Below are 27316 nucleotides of genomic sequence, written 5' to 3'. Positions count from 1 at the left end.
GGACGGTTTATAATTTCCTACTCAACTGTCTTGTGTAACTCGTGTTGTAATATGAATGGATTGATTATATAACTTACGTGCTTATTACTTCGATTCCCACAAGATTTCTTAAGCAGAGAAATTGAGATTTTCTTTTATACACCAACTCACTATCAGTATCGAACAGACAACCATCGCATACAATTGTGATGCAAAGTAAGCAAACAAGAAGATCTGATTGAGTTGTTATCTTCTCTTAAACAAAGGTATTTGTGCACTCCCATGAAAACACAATTCTCCAAAGAACTCCGTGGAAACACGCCTTAATGGAATTTTAGCTTTTGTTGGTCGTGACCAAGAAATGTGGATACATGTAAAAAGAAAAATGTGGTACAGCCAATTCAAGTGTTTTTGTATGAGTAGATTGCTTATGTCAAATAGCATTTTTCCAGTACCGTACAACAATTTCACGCCTCAATGAAGCCATTTCCAGTGCTTAAATACGCATGAAGATTTGATATGCTAATTAATTATCCCCTAATCAAAGATATTGTCAAACTAAAATAATTAAGTATATAGATGTAACGTTACTGAGCTGTTATGCACTTGTAAAGCTCCATTAACAAAATGAAAAATGAGGTCAGCGAATGTGCAAGATATTTTGGATAATCATCGCCCAATTATCAGCAGGACGCCTTTTTGACTCAGCAAGCAAATTGGGAGGATGATCAATAGCAAAACCTTTTCTCCTTCTTTTTGTTTTTTTGAATATATATATATATATATATATATATATATATATTTAAACTTTTATTTATTTAATCTGGGCCTGTACTGTATTGGGCCTCTCTTTGTTGGTGTCGTGGCCCAACTGGTGTGTTATATTAGTTGGGATTAACCCTTTTTGCATTTGCTATAATCGGGATGCACCCCCTTAAGGCCATCTCCAATTGAAAGGGTTAAAATATGACAATATAACCTTGTTTGAAACTATAGCCCTATAAAATATATTTTTATATAAACAATGTTAGGTCATACTCATATATCATCTCCAATCGGAGAGACTAAACATGACCCCCTCAATATTTATTAGTTTTAAGTTTATTCTTTAAATTTGTTGGTTAATTTAATTAAACCACCATTGGATGTTTTCAAATCTAGCTGTTGAGTTTAAATCAATTGTTGCAACTAAGGAGCTAATCCCCAAAAAAGGGTTAAGAGGGGGGGGGGGGGGGATTTGCTACATTTGGCACCATGAGGCCCTTTGGCCAAATAATGGTCTGGTGGGCTCTAAAGAATTATAGTACAACCATTGATTGGAGATGAGCTCTTGAACAAATCAAACTATTTTTTAGCTTTGGACATTTAGCCCTCTCTATTAGAGATGGCCTAACAATAGGAAAAAAACGGTTGCATGACCATGAGGTAGCCTGGCGAGAGATTCTACCCTGCAATTAGTTGTATATTCATATACGGATCCATGATTTGAAACTCCGGTGAGTTGAACTTTGAAGCCAAATTCTTCCTTCCAAAGTTTCGGCAGAGCTTTGTTCGTTTCAATGTATTTTTTTCATTTGCGAGCTCACTTGATTACGCTATTTAGTCAATGATCAGCTGGGTCCTAATATAAAGTTCTGAAAGTATTTTGTGACAATCAAGGAGCACTCCATGGCTGCCAACACGGTCTTCGAACATAGTACACAGAAATTGGTTGTGATTAGAAAATCAAGGGAACAAGATTGAGAATGATGTAGCAACTTGAGGAGGATTTATTGCATATGGTTGGAAGAGCTTCAGCCTTTATTGTTTGTAGGACTCCGGCAGCTCTATATTAATCAACTATATATAATTAATTAGTTTGAATTATTAGGTGAGAAATGCTAAGAGACTCTTCATAGACTCTTTGACAACTTGTGTGTTTTGTACAATATTTTATAATGTTGGTCCGTAAAATTATACCCCAAATATAAGGTAGCGAAAAATCAATGAAGAGTCTCACTTTTAAAAAATTATCTTTAAACCAGGTTTGAAGCGTTGAAATAACGACCACAACTTATTTTCTCTATTTGGCGTGGCGTGCCACGACACGACTAGGAAAGGGAGGGTGTGTGCGTTGGAATGTAAAAGTTTGTCATCACTCCGTAGCCCAATCTCATATACCTTTAAAACTAACTTTTGCATGTACATTTAGTGGTGATAATTTCACGACTCTAAACCCGCACGAACGCAAGATTAGAATGTATGATGTTAACAAAATGATAACTATTCTTAAGTTTTGTTGAATAGTATACTTTTATATGTTTTGCATGTTTATTATCCGTGGGACGTGAATATAAATAGGTGCTGGCATGGGAGGTTATATCGAAGAGAAATCGCAAAGGCATACTTTTTTATCTTCTAACGTTCTCATGTTTAATTATATCTATTATTTTTGTTTGATTTGTTCAATTTGATGCAAAAATTAAAGATAGATATGTGAAAGTTAAAATAGTGAGTTAAAATCCGCTGTCGTTTACAATTTTCTAAAGACTTAACCTTTGAACTTCATCCCCAAAAAAAAAAAAAAAAAAAAAAAACTTGCCCTTTGAACACCCATATACTATACACATGATACAAATTGATCATGTATATTCTAGCTAACAAGTGGTACTCTATTGCCGACAAAGTAATCATGGTGCCTTCAACTCCGGTTTAATTAGCTTCATCCCTTAACATGATCAACTTCACATTTTAGTCCGCTTAATTTTGGCTTGAAAACTTGTGCCAATGATCGGCTAATCTTTCATTCAAAAACTTGTGTTATTTTGGTTGGGCTGAACCCTTTTTGCATTTGCTATGAATTTGTATATCCGTGAAAATATTCGAAAGTATAGAAAAAAATATGGAAAGAGAGGTGGGGTGAAGTCTAAACTTCACTTTACATTAGAGAAACTTTTAAGTTTGGGAAAAAATTGATAGTTTTTTTCGATATTTTCGACATTTCGATTAAACATCGAAGAAACTTTTATATTTCATCCAAACCATTGTTTGAGGTTAGCTAAATTTTGACTTTAAATTTCCATTATTTCCATTGGAAATTCTATCAAAAGCAACTGAGGCCATTTCCAACTGAAAGGTTCAGAGGGCCAGAGAGCCAAAAATAGCCCAAAAACCATCTCCAATCGAGGGCTAGGCCAAAGGGCTTGTGGACCTCATGGAATTTGAAAGGGCCAACCGGTTGGGCCAGGAATTTAAGAATTGTTGTCGGATATAACCGATAGTATTATTATTAATCCTGTCGGTTATATCTGACATGAATTCTTAAACAAATTTTTGAATCCAACGGCTAGCTGACGCCAGTTACAGTTAGATTAAAAAAAAAAAAATTGGGCCAATTTTTTTTTTAATTCTTAAAAATTCTTTTTTTTTTTCCTATAAATACCTAAACCATTCCTCACAAAATTTTCACCATTCCTACACCATTTCAATTCTCATATTTTCTTACCTCTTTCAAAAATATTTCCTTCAATTATTTCAATAATTTTCAAATGGCCTTGTCTGCAATAAAAGGATATGAAGAGGAACACTTCGAATCACACTCTAATGAGTAAGGCCTATTTTGATAAAAATAAAAAATAAAAATTATGACCCGATGACAGTTGTTTACCTTTGACTATACTCCTATAATGGCGGATGATGAAGATGATGTTGATTATGGATATTAAATTTAATTTGTTGTAGTTTTTAAATTTAAGTTAATGTTGTTTTTAAATTTAATTTGTAGTTTTTAAATTTAATTTGTTGTTTTTAAAATTTAAGTTGTTGTATTTAAATTTAAGTTGTTGTAGTTTTTAAATTTTAATAATAAATTATGTTTGGCCCTATGACCCTTTGGCCCACTGTTGGAGACGGTTTTTTGTGACATGGCTAAAACAAGCCCTATGGCCCTTTTGGCCCTCGGTTGAAGATGGAAGCAAATATGGCCATGTACTGTTCATTAAAATATTAATTTCTTAGAGGGCTAAAGGGCTAAGGCCATCTCCAACCGAGGGCTGGCTAGATGGCTCGTTTTAGCCCTCTGGCCCTCCAAGATTCTCTCAGATATTAATATTTTAATGAACAATATAGGGCCATATTTGCCTCCGTCTCCAACTGAGAGCCAGAGGGCTCGTTTTAGCCCTACCACAAAAAACCGTCTCCAACCGAGGGCCAAAGGGTCATAGTGTCACATCCCGGCCCGGGGCGTATCACTTCCCGGGCCCGCTCCACCACCATAGCACGATATTGTCCGCTTTGGGCTTACCATTCCCTCACGGTTTTGTTTTTGGGAACTCACGAGCAACTTCCCAGTGGGTCACCCATCATGGGATTGCTCTAGCCCCCTTCTCGCTTAACTTCGGAGTTCCTACGGAACCCGAAGCCAGTGAGCTCCCAAAAGGCCTCGTGCTAGGTAAGGATGAGAATATATATATAAGGATCACTCCCCTGGGCGATGTGGGATGTCACAATCCACCCCCCTTAGGGGCCCGACGTCCTCGTCGGCACACTCGCGACCAGGGTTAGGCTCTGATACCAAATTGTCACATCCCGGCCCGGGGGGAACCACTTCCCAGGCCCGCTCCACCACCGTAACACGATATTGTCCGCTTTGGGCCCCGACCATGCCCTCACGGTTTTGTTTCTAGGAACTCACACGAGAACTTCCCGATGGGTCACCCATCCTGGGAATGCTCTCACGCGCTACTCGCTTAACTTCGGAGTTCCAAAGGAACCCGAAGCCAGTGAGCTCCCAAAAGGCCTTGCGCTAGGTAGGGATGAGAATATATATATAAGGATCACTCCTCTGGGCGATGTGGGATGTCACACATAGGGCCAAACATAATTTATTATTTAAAAACTACAACTTAAATTCAAATCCAACGGCTAAGTGACGTCAGCATGGAGAAGGCGTTTAAGTTTTATGTTGTTAAATGTTTTTTAAAATGTTGTTTAAGTTTCATGTTGTTAAATGTTTTTTTTTATGTTGTATAATTTGTATGTTGGTTAATGTTATTTAATATTATTTCATACTGTTTAATGTTGTTTCATGTTACTTAATTTAATTTAATGTTGTATAATGGCTTAGGAAGTTATAGGAAAAAAATATATAATTTAAAAAAATATGAAACAAATTTTGTGAAATAGAAGTTATAGGATAAAAATAGAATTTAAAATAAAATAAAGCAATTTTATGAAATAGAAGTTGTAGGAAAAAATGGAATTTAAAAAAAAATGAAACAAATTTTGTAAAATAAAAGTTATAGGAAAAAAAAATATTAAAAATAGAAATTATAGGAAAATTTTTGTAAATAAAAAAAATAAAACTATAAAATAAAATAAAAATTCAAATGCAACGGCTAGCTGACGTCAGCTAGCCGTTGCATTTGAATTTTTTTCTTAAGCATTTCTGTCGGTTATAACAAACAGGAAAACTGAATTTTCTGGCCAACCCTCTCCGATTCCATGAGGCCCTCTCAGATTCCAAAGCCTTCTAGCCTAGCCCTCGGTTGGAAATGGTTTTCGGGCTATTTTCAGCCCTCTGACCCTCTGGCCCTCTAGACTCTTCGGTTGGAGATGGCCTAAAATGAGCCATATGGCCAGCCTTCGGTTGGAGATGGCCTGATATCAATATTCGATATATCCAATAATATTTTATAAATTTGTATATCGATATTTTCACGGATACTAATATTTTAAGCAATGCTCAACAGTTGGGGGTTCATCCCTTACCCTTAAGAAAGAGCATGGGCATGTCCATAAACAGCCAGACGAAAGATTCTATCTTGTAATTGGTTGTATTCATGAACAGATCCAATATTTGAAACTCGATCGAGCAAGTTGAAATTTGAAGCCTAATCCTCCAAAACTTCGGCTAAGCTTTCTTCGTTTAGATGAAGATTTTTCTCATTTGCGAGTTCACTTGATTACGCTATTTACTCAGTGATCTGCAAGTTCCTAATGTAAAGTTGTGCAAGTATTTTGTGACAAATCGTATAAGCATTTAGTGGATATAGCTGGAAGAGCTTCAGCCTTTATTGTTTTTAGGAGTCCCAACAGCTACATTAATCAATTGTGTGTAACTAATTTAAATTATTAGGCTTAATTAGAGTTCGGTGAGGTTTGCAGCATTGCAAAAAGAAGGGGGTTGCAGCATTGGAATGTATAAGCTTCTAATCACTCCGCAGCCCCATTTTATGTGCCTTCAAAATTCACATGCTAGTCCGCTTAATTGGCTTGAAAAGTTGTGCCATTAATCCGTTAATCTTTCATGCAAAGAGAAATGTTAACGGAACTTTCTTAAAAGAGGTAATGCTGGATAGACTAAATTTATAAACAAAATTTTAGAAATAAAGGACATGGAAGTTGATTATTGATTTATTATTTATGTGTTGATAAACATATTAATTCTTATTGGTACCATATCATTTTGTTTGCAAATTTAATCTCTAAAGCATTACCTCTCTTATTGAAAAAAAAAAAAAAAACATTACCTCTTTTAAAAGTAAGATTCTTTATATACTTTGTCACCTCATGTTTTCACTTTCGGCACAATATTTTCTAAAAACCTAACCTTTGAACTTCACCCAAAAGAAAAAATTAAAAAAGACTTGCCCTTTGAACACCCATATACACGTAACAGAACTCATGTATGTTCTTGCTAACATGCAGTATTCCCCTTTATCGCGGACAAAGTAATCATGGTGCCTTTTAATTAGCTTCATTCTTTTACATTATCAAACGGCTAATGTTAGGAAGGATAAATTTGAAGACAAAATTTACAAATTAAATGATATATTATAAATGGGAATAAACTTGTTTATTAACGGCTAAGAAATAAACCAATCATTAACTTTCGTATTCTTTAATTTCTAAAATTTTATCTACAAATTTAGTTTTTCTAGCATTACCCTTATCACTTCGTAGTCCACTTAATTTTTGCTTGAAAACTTGTGCCATTGATCAGCTAATCTTTCATTCAAAAACTTGTGCCATTGACCAGCTGATCTTTCATTCACAATATGTTTTAAATTCAAATTTCATGTGAAGTTATAGTCGTAAACCAGTGTGCGTTTTTCTCTTATTAATTTGTTGATTAGAACATAATTAGATCAATAGTTAATTACCTCGATCCAGAAATGGTAAGTAGTTGGGATACAGGAGTATTGTCGCAAGGGCAAGTGATAAGTTAACATAGGAAAGGCAACAGTGAGTCAAAATACAGAAAGGCAAGTGAATAGACTAGCCACTTAGTACTACGATCTAGTGATATTCCTCTTCACTTGTAAGTAAGAGGTCTTAAATTCGATTATCGCCAAAGGCGAATTTGAACCACATTATTGTTAGCTCATTGTGAGTCTAAGTCCATCTCCTTTCCTTTAATGTAGATAATTTTTTTTTTTTTTTTAGTACAACGATATTTTTACATTATGGGGAAGGGGCGTTCGGCAAAGCCACAAAATGAGCAGCCTAATTTGGTATCGAATTCACCATCCATGAGATTCAAACCTAAGATTTCTCACTTCCAAATGAAGATGAATAGCACCCTTAGTAAAAAAAGAACAAAAAAGTGAATAGACTATACATACATGCATACGTACGTACGTACATACATACATACACTAATTAATATGAATTATTTTTCTTTGCTAAGTTGTACTATAAATACTCTCCTCTCCTCTCCTCTACAACAGACAGAGAAAGTCAGATTAATCTGCATAATTTCAGCAGCTAGCCATAAGCCATGAGGCCACCTTCATTTCTTTTGTTGTTTTTGCTCCTAACTGTCATAGCTCCTGACGCCATTCTATCATCCAAACCAGCTTCTTGTAAGTCCGTCAACCTCGGAAACTACCGTGAGATAGAGCTGGCTAGGGTTGTTGGCCCTGAAAGCATTGCCTTTGACTGCCGTGGAAAAGGACCCTATGTTGGGGTTTCGGATGGTACGATCCTCAAATGGCAAGGACCTCGCTTGGGTTGGACGGAGTTCGCCTTCACCTCCCCAAACAGGCAAGATCTCCCTTCATTATTCTTTGCCTATTTTCTTTGATGAAACGTGTATGTAGGGTCTCCAGACTCGTGCTATATTAATCACTTTAGTTCTTCTTGTTGGGTTTCCGCCCACCAACTTCCCACGAAACCCAACAAGAAGAACAAAACTAACTAGCTAGCCTGAGTCTTAGAGACCCAAAATACATCATATATATAGGCGCACACACACACACACAAACACATACAAAAACTAACTTTGATTGTTTTTGCAACATATATAATATGACCACTAATATATAAGAACGTTTGTTGAGCTCACTTTTTTTCGTTGCAAATGAAAAATAGGTTGATATATATTTAGTTTGAAAGCATTAGTAAATCAGCGATCCTTCCAATAAAATATCTGCAGTTTGTAGTTCTTAGATTTCTGTTGTTCCTTCTTTTGGTCCAAGGATAAGGAAATGTAATTCCAGTGGTAGGTTGGAGTTTTTGGGTTATCCTTACCTACCCACCAATCGAGTTGTAAAATCGTGACGCCAACTCCAGAAAGTTGACTTTTTGGTTTTTGTTTTAGGGTGCTAAGCAAAGTTGACTTCTAATGTTTTTAAAAATAACAATCAAAGGCTGAGTCTCCACATTCACTTTGTTGATAAACCAAAAGTAGGCCGTAGTGTGGTTTAAGTCAACTGACAAAACTTATTCGCATACATTCAAGTTTGAATCTTCTTCTTAAATCAAAATAATTTATTATATCGTCTTGTATAAACCAGGGCAAGGAAACAATGTGATGGTTCAACCAACGTGACGAACGAACCAATATGTGGGAGGCCACTGGGTATGATGTTCCACCCTAAAACCTGTGATCTCTACTTTGCAGATGCCTACTTTGGGCTGATGAAGACGGGGCCTAATGGTGGTAAGGCGGAGGTTCTTGCCAATTCTATAGGAGGAGTCCCCTTCCTTTTTGTAAACTCTTTGGACATTGATGAAGAAACAGGAATCGTTTATTTCACAGACACAAGCACTGTGTTCCAAAGAAGGTACATCATTTTCTAACCCATCCTTCATTTTCCTTTGCTGACTGCACGAGTTCTTTTGATTAAAAAAAAAAAAAAAAAACCACTGGCACGTCAGTAAAATCCCATTTCTATTCACGTATTTTCTCTTTTGATCACAATTATTGATATGATTGATTACTTAAGAAGTATAATCACTGTTAAATCGACAGCATAGATTTTAGGTTTAAGTCTAAAATTTTGATTATATACCTAAATAATTAATCCCATCACAAAACGAGGTTGTGTTGATCCTAAAAATTACTAAGCCTACATGACACGCATACCAAATAATTAAGAGTTAATTACGTCTTTTTGAATGCGGGCGTGCTAACTCGCAACTGAGCTCGATCGGCAAGTATAATGGATGTGGTGGTGATATCAAATGTGCTACTGACTTATGTGCTCAAGTGGTCACGGCCGAGGAAGGAACATGTCTCGGCCTTGGGTTCTAAAACCTGGAAACAAGGTTGCTAGTTAATGCGAAGTTCAAGATCTTCTGCACCAGGTTTGGCCGCCTCAACTATATTCGTAAAAATATAGGTGGACCGAATCAGCATTAAAATGTAAGAACACATGTACTCGAAAAAGGTAAATGTCTTCATGGTAAGTCATTCAACCGTCAAAATGCCGAACCTTGAAATGAACTGAGATAACGAATCATACAACACTTAGCTAAATGAAATGACTTTGTTCGACGAAAGAATCAAAGACTCCTCGCTGACTGAGACTTGGATAGAATATTCAACCGAACTTGAAGAGCTTGAAGTACTGATGTTAATTCAAACTTTGAAGTAGGGCTGTGTTGTTCTCACGATGTGAGAAGGGTTCGTGCAGCGCGAAGTTTTGTGCAGAGAGTTTGTGTATTGAGTTGAAGTCCCTTTTATGTTGGTATCTCGTATTTTTAGTACTTGAAGACATGACCCCATTCTCATTCGGTTCACATCCCCCATCAACATGCACTCCATGCATTATCCCATTATCTCATGCATGCATGCATGCATGATAATATTATTATCCCATCCAATTACTCGTCATATCCTTTTTTTTTTTTTGAACGACACTCGTCATGTCCTTATCACATTAAAACCAAGAGGGAACAAACACCGACGTAAATGTGGAAACTAGACCACTCCAGCCAGGCTCCAACTGTTCCAACCCACATGCTCACATGCCAAATGGCCCAGATCAATTTGAGTTGACAGCTTTTAAATTGGAGATATAGTTTGCAAATTCCATTTATCTCGCATAGATAAGAAAAAGTCACGATAATTTAATACTTTATTAAGATTTAACTATTGCAACTGAAAATAACAATATTATTTCTCAACAATTATTAAAATTATCTTAAAATCTCTCACAGATAAATTATCTTAAAACTCTCGCATTCAATGAACCCTTGCTAACTCAACGGTCTTGATTATACAAGCCAAGCTGATAGTGCGTCCAAGCAGATTGTGATGCCAAAAGTAAAGAACCAAATATGTTTGAGAAGAGATAGGCTTACATGACATGTATGCGATTCACCCAAATTAGAGTGTCTATTGAGTTCATAAGTGATATTTTGTTGACATTTTCTTATTTTAAGAAAAAAAAATCGATGCTCTACATATGTAGGCGAGATATTCGGTTATTTTAGATTTAATAAAATTAAAAGAAAGAATCCATGTTTAATAAAATAAAAGTGATTGAAGAATTTTTTTTGTCAAGATTAAAGAATTGAAAATTCACAGATTAATAGGATATTTGTTGCTTCCATGTTAATGTTTTGGACTTTAACCTTATCTACTCTTGTTGGCTAGATTTGTCAAATTTGTTTTGGTCTATTAATTACCTTCTTATACTTTCTTGTCGTCAATGTCAAAGGGTATGGGTTCAGTCGGTCCTAGCCGGTGACAAAACTGGTAGGCTACTACAATACGACCCACGTACAAAGAAAGTGAAAGTATTGCTCCACGGTCTTGGTTTTGCAAACGGCGTGGCTCTGAGCGGCGACAAGTCCTTTGTCCTCGTCGTGGAATCCGCCGAGTTTAGAATCCACAGGCTGTGGCTCCGAGGACCCAAAGCTCATGTGTTGGAACTTTTTACTCAGCTGCAGAGGCCTCCGGATAACATCAAGAGAACAAAAAAAGGAGAGTTTTGGGTTGGACTCAACAGTGGAAGAGGAGTTAAGGGAGTGCAGAACAAAGTGCAGAATATGATGAATAATAATGAAAGCTCGGGGGAGTTGTTGAATGTGAATGATCCTGTGGGGGTGAAACTTGACGAACAAGGTGGGGTTTTGCAGGTTTTGGATGGAGAGGGTGGTAAAAGTTTGCAGGCTGTTAGTGAGGTTGAAGAACACAATGGGATTTTGTGGATTGGATCAGCGGTGGCTCCTTATGTTGGTGTGATCAAGATTTAGATCTTGGTTCATTTCCAAATTTGATGGAGTGACTTAAAATATTTGCAGGCAATAAAAAGTGCTTTATGGCTACATTTGAAGAAAAAAATTCAAGTGTTTCTGGTTATAAAAGTGCTTTATAATGAAGGAATAACTTTGAGGTAAAACATACTTTTAATGAAAACAATTACGTTTTATGAGAAAAAAAGTTCATAGAGTAGCAATCACGAGTCGATTCAATGCAATACTATAAGAGAATTCTAGGCTTGTATTTCACATGGCTAATTTTGAATTCGATTTTTGATGGTGATGATCGTGATCATGAAAGACTAAAATACCCCTATGAAATTTTTTGCTTCTAAAATAGTGGACTACCTTAGCTTTGCCACAAACTTGTTCTTTTTTAAAAAATAAATAAAAAATAATAAAGGGTCAAATTACAACCGCATGAACAATAAAATGGACTCATAACCTATATGCAGTATGAAATGTTTTATAGTGCTTTGGAGTATTATATGATCTAGTATTCGCTCAAAAACGCAAAGATCAAGAATTAACGACTTAAAAATTTGAAGGTGTTCTGTATTTTGAATATCCGTGGAATTTTAAACACTTGTGTTACATGTGCTGTTATGTTACATGTGCTATTAGTAACATGTGATATCAACGTGTCATCTTGAGATATCTTAATTAGGGTGACATAAAGTCTATTTAAACTACTTATTAATAGAAACCTATTTGTCAACTAAAACTTCATAAAATTACTATTCCAAACCTCTTATCAACACTAAACAAAAATAAAAACATGAACAATTTGATAATTACATGCAACACAAATTTTACTTTTCATTTACATAAACCTCACGCCCAAATAAACATAACACCCTATTTAAAAATTAAATAATTGAGAAGAATTTTTTTTTTTAAACCCATGTGTCCCACTTCAAACCCCGCTTCTTCCAAATAATAAACAAATTTAATTACACACGTATAATATGTGGACATATGACTAGTTTATATTTATTTTTTTAGCTAAGAGAATTTTGATTAGCAACCCACGTGCGAAGTTCCCACATCTCCCAAAAGTATTGAAAATACAACGGGGCAGGAAGAAACAACTCATCACTGAATTATCCTAAATCTTTTTTAATATTTATTGAAATATAAATATTTTTAAGTTAAAATATTTTTAAAATTAAATTAAGATAGTTTGCATAATATATATATTTTTTAAATTAGTTTAAGAAAATAATTATATTAAATTTATTTTTTAATAACCTTGACTTAAAAATTTAACCATAAGGATGACAGGAGAAAACCATTTATAGATTCAAACTTTTAAGTTTTAGCCGAAGAATATGAGATGATCTGAGAGTTGGGGGTAAATTAGAAATTTTCATTGACAAAAAAAAAAATTGCTAGTTTGACATTTTCTCAAATAGAAACCTGAAGAATTACGTGTCAAGCTTCTATTCGCTAGAAACACCAACTCAACTGGAGTGATGCCGGGAAAATTTCTCCAGAAATTGGGGCTCTTTTTCTGCTTTGGCGAGAATTAAAATAGGAAATAATTTTTTTTAAAAAGCATCAACTTTTTCTCCTAGCATCCCTTCCACCCATTTTTTCGGAAGAGAACCCCAAAGTTTTGGGTACTTATTTTTGTTAACAAAGTTTAGAGCTTTGAATGTTTTCTTTCTGTTTTGGAAAAAAGGTCTACGGGGTTCTAATCTTTCATTGTTTCTGCATTTTGGGCATTACCCAGTTGAGATGCTTAAATGTGTTGAATCTCAGAAAAATTAGTTTTGGGTTTGTGTTATTCCGGATTATCTTGGGGGCAAGTTGACAAGCATGTATGATTGTATTCGGTGATGGGTTTTGTTCAGATGCTTGTATTGAGTTATCTCAGTTCATTTTGTTAGCAGGTTGGTTGTACTGAGGCTTATTTGGATTTTGAATCCATACGAAAAATCGAAGCTTGGTTTGGAAGAGATGGGGTGTATTGGGGCACATGGTGTGGCTACTTTACATAAACACAAGTACAGTGGTGTGGATCACTCTTGCGTTGCCAAATATGTCATGCAACCCTTTTGGAGTAGCTTCGTTAAAATCTTTCCCCTTTGGATGCCGTAAGTTTCTTAATCTTCTTCTCTGATTCTATTGATTACGAGTGTTATGATTGACTAAAGTTAAGTTTATGTACTCTTCTCTTTGGCTTTAATTGGTGGCTACAGTCTGGTGTTATGAGTGCGCTCAAGCGTCTGTTCTCGAATTTAGGAGCATAAGTTTTCTGTTTTAGCAGTTTCTGCTGGGTTTATCTTGGATTTAGGTTAGTCAATAGTCTACTTTTGATACATTTATTTTAAGAAAACTGCCAAATAGACGAGCAAACATTTGTAGTTTGCACATCGAGCTCGAGATCCTTAGCTGACTTTATGTAAATTTACGAGCCCAGCAATATGCAGCTATCTTTTGCTTAGGAGATGGAATACTTCTCTTAGTTGATTTGTGGACTTACAAGAACGAAAATTTATAGCATTTTTTTTCTGAGACTAGATTATGTCTTCTTTGGCAGTCCCACATCGGTGGGGGAAGTCAACAAGGGTGGCTTATGATTACCCTACTCTAACTAATATCGAGATCTTTTGTGGTAAAATCTCACACCTAACGGATTGGGCATGTGGTAAAGTTGGGAACTCTATTGGTGTCGTTAGAGTGGGGCCTTCCGAGTCCGTCGATCTAAAAAATTTCAACATGGTATTAGAGCTCAAGGTTACGTGCCAGTGCAAGCCAAATGCATGTCACTAGGAAGAGCTCCACCACCTCTTTCCACCTCTAGTCTCTAAGACACGCACCAATCATGGCCGACCAAGAGTACAAATTTCTCTCACGCATTGCGTAGAACACCTTGCGTGCATCATCCAAAAACCCGCATTTCACATACATGCTCACCAACTTCGTCCCAACAAACGGGTTCAATTCCTCAACTACATCAATACGCTCATGTATCTTCCGACCCAGTTGAATAGAATTGGTGTCAATGCAAGATTGAAGTAAATTCATGTAAGTAGTGGAAGTTACCTTCAACCCACTTTTGGCAACGGAGTCAAGAACGGTGACGACCATGATCGAAGTTACCTTCAACCCACTACTGGGATCTTAAGATTTGGAGGGTTTTTCTAGAAAAGGAGATTGTGGATGTGAAAAGTACAAGAGAGGGTGGTAGTCCACACTAACGTGAAAAAAAATTGGGGTGAAAAAAAATGGCGTGAAAGAACTGGCATGGAAGAAGAGACAGGACATGATTGAAAGAGGAAGGAATGAGAAGACTCCTCATATACCATAATCACCATTTAATTCTAGTTTTTTTTTTAATTATTGGTTTATTAAATATTTTTAATTTAAATTAAATTCTTATTAATTTAAATGATGTGATTGTCCATATCAGATACCACATAATATGGTATATAAATGTGGTATATAATTTAAATTAGCTTTCGTCGATAAACTCCTAATTTCATTCTGCTACTCTTTTACTTGAATGCACAGCTTGAAGTTACTTCTAAACCAATACTCTAAAGCCTCTTATTTTCTCTCTTTACATTTTCAGGTTCTGGTGGGCTTTACAACTTGCAAAGTGTTTGCCTTTTATGAGTTGGGTCCGTTCTTAATGGTAAGGCCGAGCCTCATTTAGTAGATGCCGTACAAATGATAACACATGTAGCAATCTGCATTTTGCGAGACATGACTGCATGCTATGTTTTCTGTATTTATTTTGCAGTACCTATTTTTATTGAGCTCAATGTCACTTTCACATTTACGTGCTCTGATTAGCCTGGTTATATTTATTGTGGATGACTATTTCTTTGGCTGCTTCAATACGTGTAACTGCTTCCAATGCAGTCGGTCTGAAATTTAATTCCTTGTTTTTACTTCAGAAATCACAACATACAAACCTGTGTTGTTTTCAATGTTTTAAAAAACTCACCTCAGGACGCACCTAGGTTGCGCTTGAGGGTTGCCACCTTTGTGTTGAGAGAGTGGGTGTAAGGCTTCGCTGGGGCTAGGCGGCCTCAGGGCTTTTTTTTTTTTTTTTTTTAACTCCCAAACCCAAAATTTGGGTATGATTTTAATTACCTTATACCTCTTCCTTGCACTATCGTCTCTCTGTTTTTTTTTTCTTGATTTTTATTTTTTAAATAATGGACTTGTGTGCTGTTAGCATGCATTGTTATATGTGTACTCATTATACTTTTCATATTCTATTATATATATATATATATATAATATAATATAATATATGTCTATATGTGTGTGTATATATTTATAGTATATACGTGTTCAGGATGATTAGTGGTTAATAATTTTTTTTTAATATAATATATATGTACGCTCAGTGTATATATTAAAAAATTTAGATTCCGTGAGACTTTACCTCACACCTCACACCTAGGTCGAGCTATCCCTCGAACGTCTCGCCCACGTCTCATGCTTTTAATACACTAGTTGTTTCTAATGATAGCTTTTGCTGTTCTCCCAACGCTCGCAGTCAAGTTTGTAATTAATTGTTATCCATACTACTCTTGGCATATTTGTGAAGACTCGAGTTACGGAAGCAGGGTTGCATTGCTAACCCGACATTGTGGGCATGAACTCAGAATTATTACGTTGCTATCTTCGTGATCGTATTAACCTAGAATTCCTTGGGGTATGGGGTTGAATTAACATTCACAATTTTCTATAGATATAACAGCAACCTGGCGTTAATATTCCCAACAATATGTTGTTGGAGTTTGAGACCCTCTTGTCCTATATTGGTTAATAGTATTTTTTCACAAGCCTTTATATAGGCTTATTCCCGTTTCTTAATAATTAGAACTTGGGCCATTTGGAAATGGATTGAAGGCTTGGATGGTTGTGTGGATTAAGCTTGAATATAATATAATCTAAATACAATTAATATTAATTAATCAAGACAAGGGCCTTGAAATTTAAAAGTAATCAGATTTATTAATTTCAATTTTCGGATTAAGTTTTTTTAATTAATTTATTAATTAAAAAAAACGTTTTGAATAAAAGACACAGCTATTAGAAAGAGTTGTACTTTTTGATTAAAAGACACAGCTATTAGAAAAAGTTGTGTGCTTTCAAATACACTAAACATGTATTTGAAAGGGTGTGAAACAGCCTATATATTTGCAATCACAGTATCCAAGTGAGAATCATCTTTTCTTCCTCCTTATCTTCTGTACAAAATCTCCAGAAAGTAAACACACAAAGCCTAGAGTTCTATAATCCAGTGCGGGTTGTAGAATTTGGTAGTTGTATCCTGGTCGAGCAGACGTTGTAGAACCACAAGCACAAGAGTGGGACGAAAATACTGTTCGAAGGACATAGCTTTTACGCTAACCTCTACCTTCTGTGATCAAGTTAGTATCATTGATATTTTATATTAGTTTATGTATTTATTGTATAATTTCATTTTGCACATCAAGTATATTTGGTAAATAAAATATTAGAATTTCAAGTTCTATTTATTTCTGTTATTTTTGTTTATTTTTGAATTGTTCTCCAACATATTTTTCTTTTGTGAGTGCCTAGGTAAATTTTACCACTTCCCCAAACTATTCATGTGGTAGAGGCTCAGAGTTCACGTGTAAACCTTTAGTCCATTGAAGGCCATTCGATACTTTTCCTTATGCTGGTTTATGCATGTGTGCAGTGTGTCCAACGTTCATAAGGTTGTTCAAGCAAGGAAAGCAAGTATACTATTGGCACTGGCAATGGTGATGCTTCCATCTTTCTGATTTTATGCTAATCTAGACACTTGATTGGCTTAATGGGTGTTTCATGTTGTTTCTTCTCAGCTTTACCCTGTAGTAATCCTTTTGGGAGGAACTTTGGCTTGGTATTTTTTGGCAGGAAAACTCTGTTTTGGCAGGGAAGACTGGTTCTTGCGCACGCGTGTGATGAGCCTGCATGGTGATGGAGTTTTGAGCTCCCATTGTAAACAACAATTCGTCAAAGGCCTTTATATAGGTCAAATCCTTTTTATTATTGATTAGGTGTTAGACCATTTAGAATGAGGGTTGAGGTTTGTGCCAATAATTGTGTAGATTAAGCTTGATGATTATACTATAATATTAATATTAATTAATATTAATTAATCAAGAAAAGGGCCTTGGGCCTTGGGGCCAAGAAATTAAAATTAATCTGATCGATTAATTTTAATTTTGAATTAAGTTTTGAATTAAATTAATTAAAAACGTTTTGATTAATAGACACAACTTTTTGGAAAGAGTTGTATAGCTTCAGATACATCCAAAAGGTGTTTGAAAAGGTATGGAAAAGCTTATATAACCGGAGTTCTTAGTTCCATAAAAAATCATCTTGTCTTCCTCATTGTCTTTTGTACAAAATTTTCAGAGAGTAAACACACAAAGCAATTCGCTAGAGTTCTATAATCCAGTGTGGGTTGTAGAATTAGGTAGTTGTATCTTGGTTGAGCAGACGTTGTAGAACCATAAGCACAAAAGTGGGACGGAAATATTGTTCGAATGACATAGCTTTTGCGCTAGCCTCTACCTTCAATTCATTCAAGTTAGTATCATTTTAATTTTTTGTAATTATTGTGTAATTGCATTCTGTATTTTTGAATAATAAAGTATAAGTATTTCGGTCCTGTATTTCTGTTATTTTGTTGTTTCTAAATTGTTCTCCAACACATGGTATGTAACATTCTAACTACTGGAAATTTACAGTCGCTTGAGTGTCTATTTCTGGAAACACTCTAATAGCAACGTCATACTTCTCGGCCATTGTTTAGCATCGACAACTTCTGCCATTTTTTGTAACTCAAGACCACATTAGATTACTAAGTCCAATATTTTTTAATCTGTGCAGTCATTGTTGTATCTTCCATTTGCCATTGCAAATGCACCGATAGCTAGACTGAACGACGGGTATGTTGCATTTGATATTACGTTGTGGGCTCTTGAAGTGGAAATGTTATTCTTCTGTTGTTGATAGTCTTGACGTTTCTCATGTATACTTCCTGTGTTTGCAGAGTTCCTTTGGTCGACGAGAGCTTGGTTCTTCTTGGTTACTGTGCATTTACAGGTACAATAATATGTTACTTAGGTCCGTGTATTGGAAATACATGACACACTACTATTTTTATGGATATAGTGTCTACTTACAAATTTCATTAAACGATATCATGTCTTTTGGTTGAATTTTCTCATTTTCTTAACGCAGCGACACTCTATCTTCACTTTGTAACATCAGTCGTTCACAAGATCACAACATTATGTGCTCATTCTTTCTCCTATACGACGCGACAATTTGCTTCCGTTCACCTACTATACTTTTGATCCCAACTTCTGTTTCTTGTTGAATTACAGGATAATTTAGAAGGAAGCTTGAATTATGCTGGTGTTAACTTTAGGGTAACTTTTATCTTCCAATCCATGCATTGTTAGTATAAATAGAAATTTAGAAATATTCACATTGCATCCGCTTCCTGAGTTCTCTATGCGTTTTTCAGTTTTCGTTTCAGACGCGCTCGCAAAGTCGAGAATGGTGCAGCTCGAGCGAGGTTTCTTGTCGATATAAGTTTGTATAAGATGATGCAGCTCTGAATACAAAATGCATACAGTGGATATCGACATTTGCCTGTTTTCGATACAAAATGTAGCTTTATGCATACATGACAGAAATGTAGTCATGGACAATGATGAATAATGTGATGATACACGATGCTGAATCTTTGCCATGGTCTCACTTAAAGAAATGAAACCACCGTTGCGGTTGCGGTTTTTTTCCCCCGACCTATAATATGTGGTACTATAGAGTTATTAATTATTCGATCTCTGGGAAGTCAAATTATATAGCCTTCTCCAGCCATCTTGGCAATCTTAATGATGCTTTCATCCCGAGCCTCGTAAGGAACACCGAATATAATAGGTGTATCAAGAACACGAAGGATCCGCAATTAATCAATACCTGTTACAAGTATAAAGCCTTAATGCTTCAGTATATAAAAGAGTGTGTGCGTGCGAGAGGCAGAGAGAGACATACCAGAGTACCAAATAAGACATAAATCGCTTCCATTGACGGGACTGTATAGATGCCCGATGCAGTGAATATGTATGTTAGAGAAGCATGAATGTTTATAGTTATCTGCAAGCAAACCGATCCATGAACAAAACCATTTTAACTCAAATACTGGTACTGCATAAAACAAATATCAAAGGATAGCAAATTACCAAAGCAAGTATGTTTTCACTTATCAAGAACGACGATATCAGGACATACCCTACAGCACCCAGTGATCGAACCTGCACATATAATAAACCGTTACCATCAGTAAAAGCTTTTTGACTGGTTAAGAGACAACCACTGCTTCAAATAGATATAACGAATTCGGTGCAGAAGGGAGAAAACACTACAATTGTGCACAAGAAAATTGAAAGACTCCAGTTTGCTCCCGACCTGAGAAGATAAAAAATAAAAGTTAAAATTGATAAGCAGCATGACGTAGACTCACCATAAAACTATGATGTCAAAAAGGTAATCCTTAGCCACTGTTTAAACTAATTTGAATCACTTCATACCTCCATAAACTTCCCATTGTGAAACCAACTAAACCATGCTTAAGCTGCACAAGATAATCAATTAGCATGGTTAAGTGCAAACATTCGATATTCACCAAATTTTGAAGAAAAAAGTTGAAAACTTTTTTAGGTGAAACCAGGCCATCTTGATCAATTGGAATGGATCGACTAATCTGGAATGGTTTGAGAATTATGACAATATCTCAGCTATTTTATGCAAGGAGAGATTCTGAAATACTAAGATGCAACTTGTTCGAACATGAAGAATTAGAAAATTGCTATAAATACTAATTCACAATAACAAGAACAACTTGACAGACATGCTCACCAGATAGGTTAAGGCTTTCACCGGACCAGACAGGATTAACAACAGCATAGTTGTTGCAACCTAGCAAGATCAGAAAACCATTGCAATTATGTAACACAAAACACTACACCAAACCACTTCAAACATGGCAGGTCATGGATGGTCACAAACCATAGTTTTTCTTCCAGTGGCGATGCCCCATCTCATTGAGGTGATCACTATCGGCAGCGAGAAGAAGCAGCCAAAATAATTCTGCACTAAAACAAACATTATTGAGATAACCGATACTAGAATGCGTAACCTCTCTCTAGCCCTATGCCTCTTAGGCTCTTATCCTTAGGTTTTCGTCCACTGGCAGGCATTTTCGGAAAATGTCTCAGATAATCACAGCAAAGTTCATACATAACCTGACACGAGTACACTAGTTATAATCATCAAATTCATACCCAGAAAAAAAAAAAAAAAAAAAAAGAAAGATTAACTTGAGGACTTATAAGTTAGAACCAAAATAACTATCAGATTGTTCAAAACTTGCTTTTGTATATCTCTGCACACAATCAAAGATTGAAGCGAAGTATCCTAACAGCAAAACTAAGTGTCTATACTGTTAAAATTGAAAATTAAGAAGAAGAAAAAATCCCAACAAAATAGGTAAAGCAAGCTACTTTATAAGCAAGAACATTAACAATAGCATCATACATTACAAAATTAAAGCTGTTAACTTGGGTTCTTCTCTGAATTATCAAAAAGCCAATTTCAATTCGACCTAACGAACCTCAATTGCGAGAGAATTGCTGAGGAAGTACACCAAGCCAGTGAGAGCAGCAAACATGGAGCACTCCACCAACGCTAATGTCTTCTTATAAACGACGCCGTCCGCCGACAAGTCTTCGAGCCCGGTTGAGATTCCAGCGCTTTCTTCCTCATTTCTAGAAAGCGACGACGTTTGGCTCCCTGCGGCCCTGGGAAATTTGCAGGTGGGGTTGGATAGCAAAATTGGGGAAAACGAAAAGGGGTAGCGTTTGAGGGAAAATTTGACAGCTTGAGAGGTGGGAGAGAGAGCGGAGTGGAGAGGGGTAGTTTGGGAAATGAGGAAACGTGGGGTGAGGTGGTGGACTTGCAGAGGAATCATGGAGGTCACCGACTGGGAGAGCTCTGAGAAAGTGAAGAAATTTGAGAGCGGGAGATGAGATTTAGATTGGGCTTAATGGGCCGTCAAAGTGTTGGGCCTGATTTAATGTTGTTATAATGAGACTGGGGTGGGCCTTAGTACCAGAAATGCCGATGGTCCGGTTTGGTGTGAGTTTTTTATTTTTATTTTAAGGGTTCTGGGAGCGTGGTGCACCCAATAATTTGATCAATGCACTCATTGCCTTATTGCACTGGTTTAATAATTTAAAGAGATTTGATAAAGAAATCAATAATTAATATATATATATATATATATATTTTGGACATTTATCTCAATCATGGATTCTTGATGAATTAGATATGTAGTCTTAGGGTAAAGATTGGAAGTTCTTTTAAAATGATTGAAATTCTTTATAGATAAAATGTTTATGTTTCCAAAGTATTTACTTACATTTTTACTAAAGATTTTTTTCAAAAATATTTTCACAAAAACGCTTTCAGTCATTTAAAAGTAGTTCCAAACAAAAATCCTTAAAGGGTTTGGGATTTTTATATTTTGGTTTCAAGTTACAACCGTTGAAGCTAAGCATTGAATTATTAGGAAAAGCGTAGGCAAAAGCACATGACAAAGAAAGTGCATGTCAGACAAGAAGCATGTTTATAGAAAAAATCTGCAGGTAAAGTTTGTATGTAATGATAAGCATATTCAAAACAAGAGCAATCTTATGATCCCCAAAACATTTAAAAACATCATTAATTTGCAGCACAACAAAATTATTAATCAAGGCAGCAGAACAATGGAAAACATCATGATGTCTTTACTAAATTAAATCAAACAAAACATTCTTTTGGTAAATAATTGTTTGTGTCCCAATCCTTGCACGGGGATCTGCATGCCTTGGGCGTGCCATCTTTGCTATTATTTCCACCTCCATTTTCGTTCTGCTATTGGTTTTGGTTAGAAAGGGTAGCAACTAGATTCAATCAATCGAGATGTTGAAGTGTTTTAGACTCGTATCTCACACAATACGTATTGAGTTTGATTTTGTTATTAGTACATTACACGATGGTGAATAGGGAGCGGTTGAGAAGCATTTGTGAGTCTTCATGGCTCTTGAAAGAATGAACTACTGTAATGAAGCTGTCAGTTGGTCCCATTTTTAAAGAAAAAATAATAATTACGTGATATTATATGATTAAAGTTTAGCTTCACATTATTAATTTAGAATACCGATCTATTTTGACATCTTAGTAGCATGTATATTTTTCTTTAACTCAAGTGTAGGATTAAGTTCAACAAAAGTAAAACAAGCAATTTGACTGAATGAATTTGTTTACATTTGTTGTTTCTTTTTTTGTTTTCTTTGTTTTTTTTCTTATGTGCTTCAAATTTAGGTGGGACTAAAAGGGAGGGATTTTGTTGCTAAATCATGTTCCATGTCAAATCATTTTCGATCAGTTAATCAGATGGAGATTGAAGCTTAACCAACTTTATTGAACCTCTCCATAATTAGATTCGTGCTTGCGATAATTATCTGTCGTGCAAGCGGCACTAATTAAGCATAAATAAGCTTTTCTATTTATGCTAGGTGGGCTGTTGACAATCTCACGCAAGACAGTTCTCATAAAAATATAAGTTTTTTATATTTTCGTATTAGTCAATCACATACTAGTTCTGTTCGATATGAGAGCTGTTATAGTAAGATGACCTTAACCAAGTCTCTCTCGAATCTCAATACATAGAGCTATTTATGTTGGTGATTTACCAAGTTTTGAGCTTAATGTTTGTGATCTAACAACACATAAACATAAAGAGACGATGGCAACCCCTTTCCTCAAAGGAGGGAGGGCGAGAAGATCTAAGAAAATAAGGGGAAAACGAAACAAGAAATCAATGGTGAGACAACGCTCAACATAGCGAGACATCGCTCAGGACAAGCACCACCCAATAGGGGGTAAGGAAGCACCACCCAATAGAAGGTAAGGAGACAGACCATGGGAAGAAGAAGGAGGGGGAAAGAGGCTGCCACAGACCCAGCCCACAGCTAGGGTTTGGAGATGTTGAAGAACCAGATGTGGGAGCTAGAAATTCTCTAGAACCAGAGTTATAATATTAACTTCAAAATATCACATTAACAACAAATTCGTTTCATACAAGTTTTTTTTTTTTTTTTTTAACACACAATGTGACAAATGTAACCATCGTGGTCATCATCATCATCAACATTTTGGCTTTGCGACTTTGAGGACTAATCAGACACAATCTCACACATTTTAAATTTATTTTTAGCCGTTGTTTTCGTTTAATTTATTCAATCTAATAATTTGACTTTTTTATTTTATTTTTTATTTTTAAAACGGGGTTATTTAGGAGAGAACAAGTGGGCTTAGTCTTATAATGAGCTAGTAATAATGTAATTCAAATTCGCGTTTGGTGAGAATCGAAACTAAGACCTTTCATTTACAAGTAAAAATAAATATTACTACACTGCGGCACTAAGTGACCTGATTGTTTGATTTATTTAATTTAATTATCAAAATAAGGATGAGTATGTTAAAATCATCTCCCTGCAATTTGAGTCAGTAACCCAGCATAAGTCAGTAAACCTAGACAGTGCAATGAGCAAGCATAAACGCTATAAACGTGGGGTATGTGACACTATCCTCTAATACAATTTATCTATTAGTTGAAAAACAAATAATCTTGCGCCAATAAAAAGGAGGGGTATAAAAACATTGAGAGAAAAAAAGTTCACAAAACAGATGGAAAGCTTGATGGATCTAGACTTATGATCTAATAACTTTACTTGCAGTGCGAAGCATGGCTGTATATCTATGTCGAGTAGGGAACAGTGGTGGGTCCGGAAAAGCACTGAACTGATAGTAATTAAGGTCATCTTCAAACGAAAGAGGATCAGAAGGTTATTTTGATCCTATAATACTCTAAGAAATTAATATTTTAATGAACAATGCATGTTTATATTTCTTATCATCTCTAACCGAGAGGCCAGAGAGCCATAGGCCAAACATAGTTATGTGACAAAAAATTATCTCCAACTTAGGGCCAAAGGACTATAGGGCTAAACATAATTTATTATTTAAACTTAAAAACTACAACAGCTTAAATTCATGTTGTTAAATGTATTTTTTTATGTTGTATAATTTTTATATTGTTTAATGTTATTTAATGTTGTTCAATAATGACTTAGGAAGTTATAGGATTTTTTTTATTTTTTTTAAATTTTGTAAAAAAAAAACTGTAAAAAAAATTGAAATATAACGGCTTGCTGATGTCAACTAGTTACCGTTGCATTCAAAATTCGGCCCAACCTTGGGCTGGTTGTCTTGGGCTAGCTGGTTGGCCCTTTGGCCATTTTTTGTCCTGTGGGGCCCACGAGCCATTTGGCCTAGCCTTTGGTTGGAAACGAGTTTCATACTATTTTCAACCCTCTGGCCCTTTAGACCCTTTGATTGGAGATGGCCTAACATGCAATTAATCAGATATTGTTCAGCGTGTTTGAAACATATATACATATACCATGTATCGATCCCAAATAGATACACATTTATGCCCAGCCTCGAGAAAACCCTTCTTAGGCCTTATTCAAGGCTTGAATGAACAAGGCCTAAACTCAAGGTGAGATAGTTAACTTTCTAACTGAGGTCATGAGATATTCTATTTTTGGATTTCGAGTTAGCTTCCAATATTATACAAGTAGAGGAATACATGAAAAAAACTTTCATCCACCTAATAACATATAACATATTATTCTTTATTCTAAACACATTAAAAAATATGTTGTAATTAACAAATGCACGCAGTAACAGTAAAAATTTATGAAAAAATAACTTCACTGATTTTACTCGAGTTTGCTGTGACATTCACTTCTCTACACAATAATGCCTGCAGCGGGTTTTAGTGCTTTCTCGCATCACTCCTTCCCACTGTTTTTCTGGAAAGCAAAACGTAAAGTTGACGCCTCCTCCTCCTCCTCCTCCTCCCATCCATCAATTCATTTCAATTCAATTTCCCATTCAGTCACTCCAGAAATCTCACAGCCACTCTTGATTTTCTTGACTTTCCCAAAAAAAAAAAAAAACCTTCTCACCATTCTTTCAAATTCAAGTCCCGCAACGCTTGTTGGAGCTGGCATTCGATCTTTCTTCAAAATCCCATCAAATTTTTTTAGTTTTCTCACATACGCTTTTTTTTTTTTAAGCTTTATCTTTCTTTCAGAGGTCGAAGCTTTATTTATCTTCTTTGAAGCGGCGGAGAAGCCATGAAAGAGAGGGGCAAAGCTGTAGAAGCAGCTCGTGAAAATATCGACATGGAGTATTACTCTTCTTCTGAAATGCCGTGTCGAAGGCACCCCAATTCGTCTTCTGTCGGGATATGCGCATTCTGTCTGAAAGATCGTCTGCTCCAGCTGGCTTGCTCCGACTGCGGCGAGCAGCGCCTCTCATCCTGCTCGTGCTCCGCCGTCTCGTCGAACCGAAACTCCACTGTGGAGGTCGGCAGCGTCGGTAGAGTCTCGTTTTTGATCGAGAACGAAAAGCAGGAGCCTTTACAAAAACCCAGCAAAACCCAAGAGAAAGAGGACGTGGTGGTGCTCCAGCGAAGCAGCAGCAGTTGTGTCGAGATCAAGAAAAGTAATTTTTGGAGATTTGGGAGGTTTTTTCGGAAGAAACGATCGGAAAAAGATGGTGGGAATAAGAGTGTTGGTGGGTTTGATGAGAAAAGTGAGATGTGGTTGGTTGATCACATGGGAGTTTCGAGATCAAGGTCTCTGTGCAGTTTCAGAGGCGGGGCCCTCTTCGGATCGGAGGATGGCGGCGAGCATTTGATGGTTTCCGGTGCCCGGAGCTCCATTTCTGCTGCGAGAAGCTCTAGCGTTACAACTGCCGGAATGGTTTTGGATTCCGGGAGAAAGAGCGGATTTAGTGAAGGGAGAAAGAGCGGATTTAGTGAGGGAAGAAAGAGCGGATTTAGTGAAGGGAGAAGGAGTGGATTTAGTGAGGCAGAGCCGAGAAAAAGCGGTTTTGATGGTGAGAAGAAAGAAGATGTTGTAGGGTTTAGCAGCGCAACGAAACGCGTTTTTTCGCTGAAAGAGAGTGATTTCGGCATGGATGAATCGAGGTTTATCGATTTGAAGCTCGATTTCACGGCGGATTCGAAGCCGGAGTTTTCGGGCATGAGGGTGGGGAGCATTGCAGATGGAGAGACTGTTTTTGGGAGCATGAGACGGAGTGAGCTTGTGGGGGATGAATGCGATGAGGGTTCGTTTGGTGTTTTCAGACACGGTGGTTCATGTAGATTGACAGTGAATGAGAGAGGGATAAAGAGGGGGAGCAAAAGTTTTAAGGGTTGGAGGTGGATTTTCAGGCATCATCCAATTCCAAGCTGGGGAAGTAGTAGGAAGAAGGATGAAGATTTACTGTTCAAAACTTAACTGTGTTTTTTCTGCGCTTACAGAAGTAATGGTTGTTCTTTCTTTTTCCTCAAGTCCTCATTTTTAGTTAGTCACTAGTTACACATTTACTGCCTCCTTCCAATATTTTCCTCTTTGTATTTATGTTGATGTTGGTAAATGTTAAAAGGATGTAGCTGATACTGAATGAGACATTGCAGAAATAGGTTAGGCCAGTCGAACAAGACAATGCGTACGCTTTATCCTCTATTCTTTGCATTTGCAGAACATAAAAATAAGGAAAGAAAGCAATGGTCTTGTAAATTTTGGTATAATACATTTGGTTTACGAAGTAAATACCACTAATTAAGTTCAAAGTTATAAGCTTTGGAATTTCAGGGACACCAAAAAGAGCATGTTCCCTTTTCTTTTTC

The 27316-nt window shown here is 36.2% G+C and overlaps 3 protein-coding genes and 2 long non-coding RNA genes across 6 annotated transcripts; 4 read left to right on the top strand and 1 right to left on the bottom strand.

Annotated features, from left to right (window-relative positions):
* The first annotated feature begins 7675 nt into the window (after window positions 1-7675).
* Window positions 7676-11644, top strand: LOC103947323 (protein STRICTOSIDINE SYNTHASE-LIKE 10). The gene is made up of 3 exons (XM_009358224.3): window positions 7676-8004; window positions 8757-9026; window positions 10908-11644. The coding sequence occupies exons 1-3, from the start codon at window positions 7739-7741 to the stop codon at window positions 11443-11445; spliced, it is 1074 nt and encodes a 357-aa protein (XP_009356499.1). The 5' UTR covers window positions 7676-7738; the 3' UTR covers window positions 11446-11644.
* A 1306-nt stretch (window positions 11645-12950) lies between these two features.
* Window positions 12951-17592, top strand: LOC125471627. Of its 2 annotated transcripts, XR_007253741.1 has the most exons (3): window positions 12951-13550; window positions 15032-15094; window positions 17144-17592. It is a non-coding gene; the product is annotated as an uncharacterized LOC125471627 (long non-coding RNA). The 2 variants fall into 2 exon arrangements; XR_007253740.1 differs by lacking the exon at window positions 17144-17592 and having other exon boundaries at window positions 15032-15237.
* Window positions 17593-17720: 128 nt separating this feature from the next.
* On the top strand, window positions 17721-19205 carry LOC108867233. Its single transcript, XR_007253560.1, has 4 exons — window positions 17721-18383; window positions 18488-18540; window positions 18825-18869; window positions 18968-19205. It is a non-coding gene; the product is annotated as an uncharacterized LOC108867233 (long non-coding RNA).
* On the bottom strand, window positions 19059-21523 carry LOC103947347. Its single transcript, XM_009358255.3, has 8 exons — window positions 21119-21523; window positions 20515-20595; window positions 20365-20424; window positions 20037-20080; window positions 19872-19914; window positions 19689-19760; window positions 19501-19602; window positions 19059-19425 (listed from the first exon to the last, which is right to left on the bottom strand). The coding sequence occupies exons 1-8, from the start codon at window positions 21473-21475 to the stop codon at window positions 19306-19308; spliced, it is 879 nt and encodes a 292-aa protein (XP_009356530.2). The 5' UTR covers window positions 21476-21523; the 3' UTR covers window positions 19059-19305.
* A 3892-nt stretch (window positions 21524-25415) lies between these two features.
* On the top strand, window positions 25416-27090 carry LOC103947325. Its single transcript, XM_009358228.3, has one exon. It carries the CDS (start codon window positions 25755-25757, stop codon window positions 26922-26924), a length of 1170 nt encoding a protein of 389 aa, XP_009356503.2. The 5' UTR covers window positions 25416-25754; the 3' UTR covers window positions 26925-27090.
* The last annotated feature ends 226 nt before the right edge of the window (window positions 27091-27316 follow it).

This window comes from the organism of the source record quoted next, unplaced genomic scaffold (assembly GCF_019419815.1).
Source record: "Pyrus x bretschneideri cultivar Hongxiangsu unplaced genomic scaffold, Pyrus_bretschneideri_v1 Contig6, whole genome shotgun sequence".
NCBI classification, from domain to species: Eukaryota; Viridiplantae; Streptophyta; class Magnoliopsida; order Rosales; family Rosaceae; genus Pyrus; species Pyrus x bretschneideri.
This window is presented reverse-complemented; position numbering and strand designations above follow the sequence as displayed.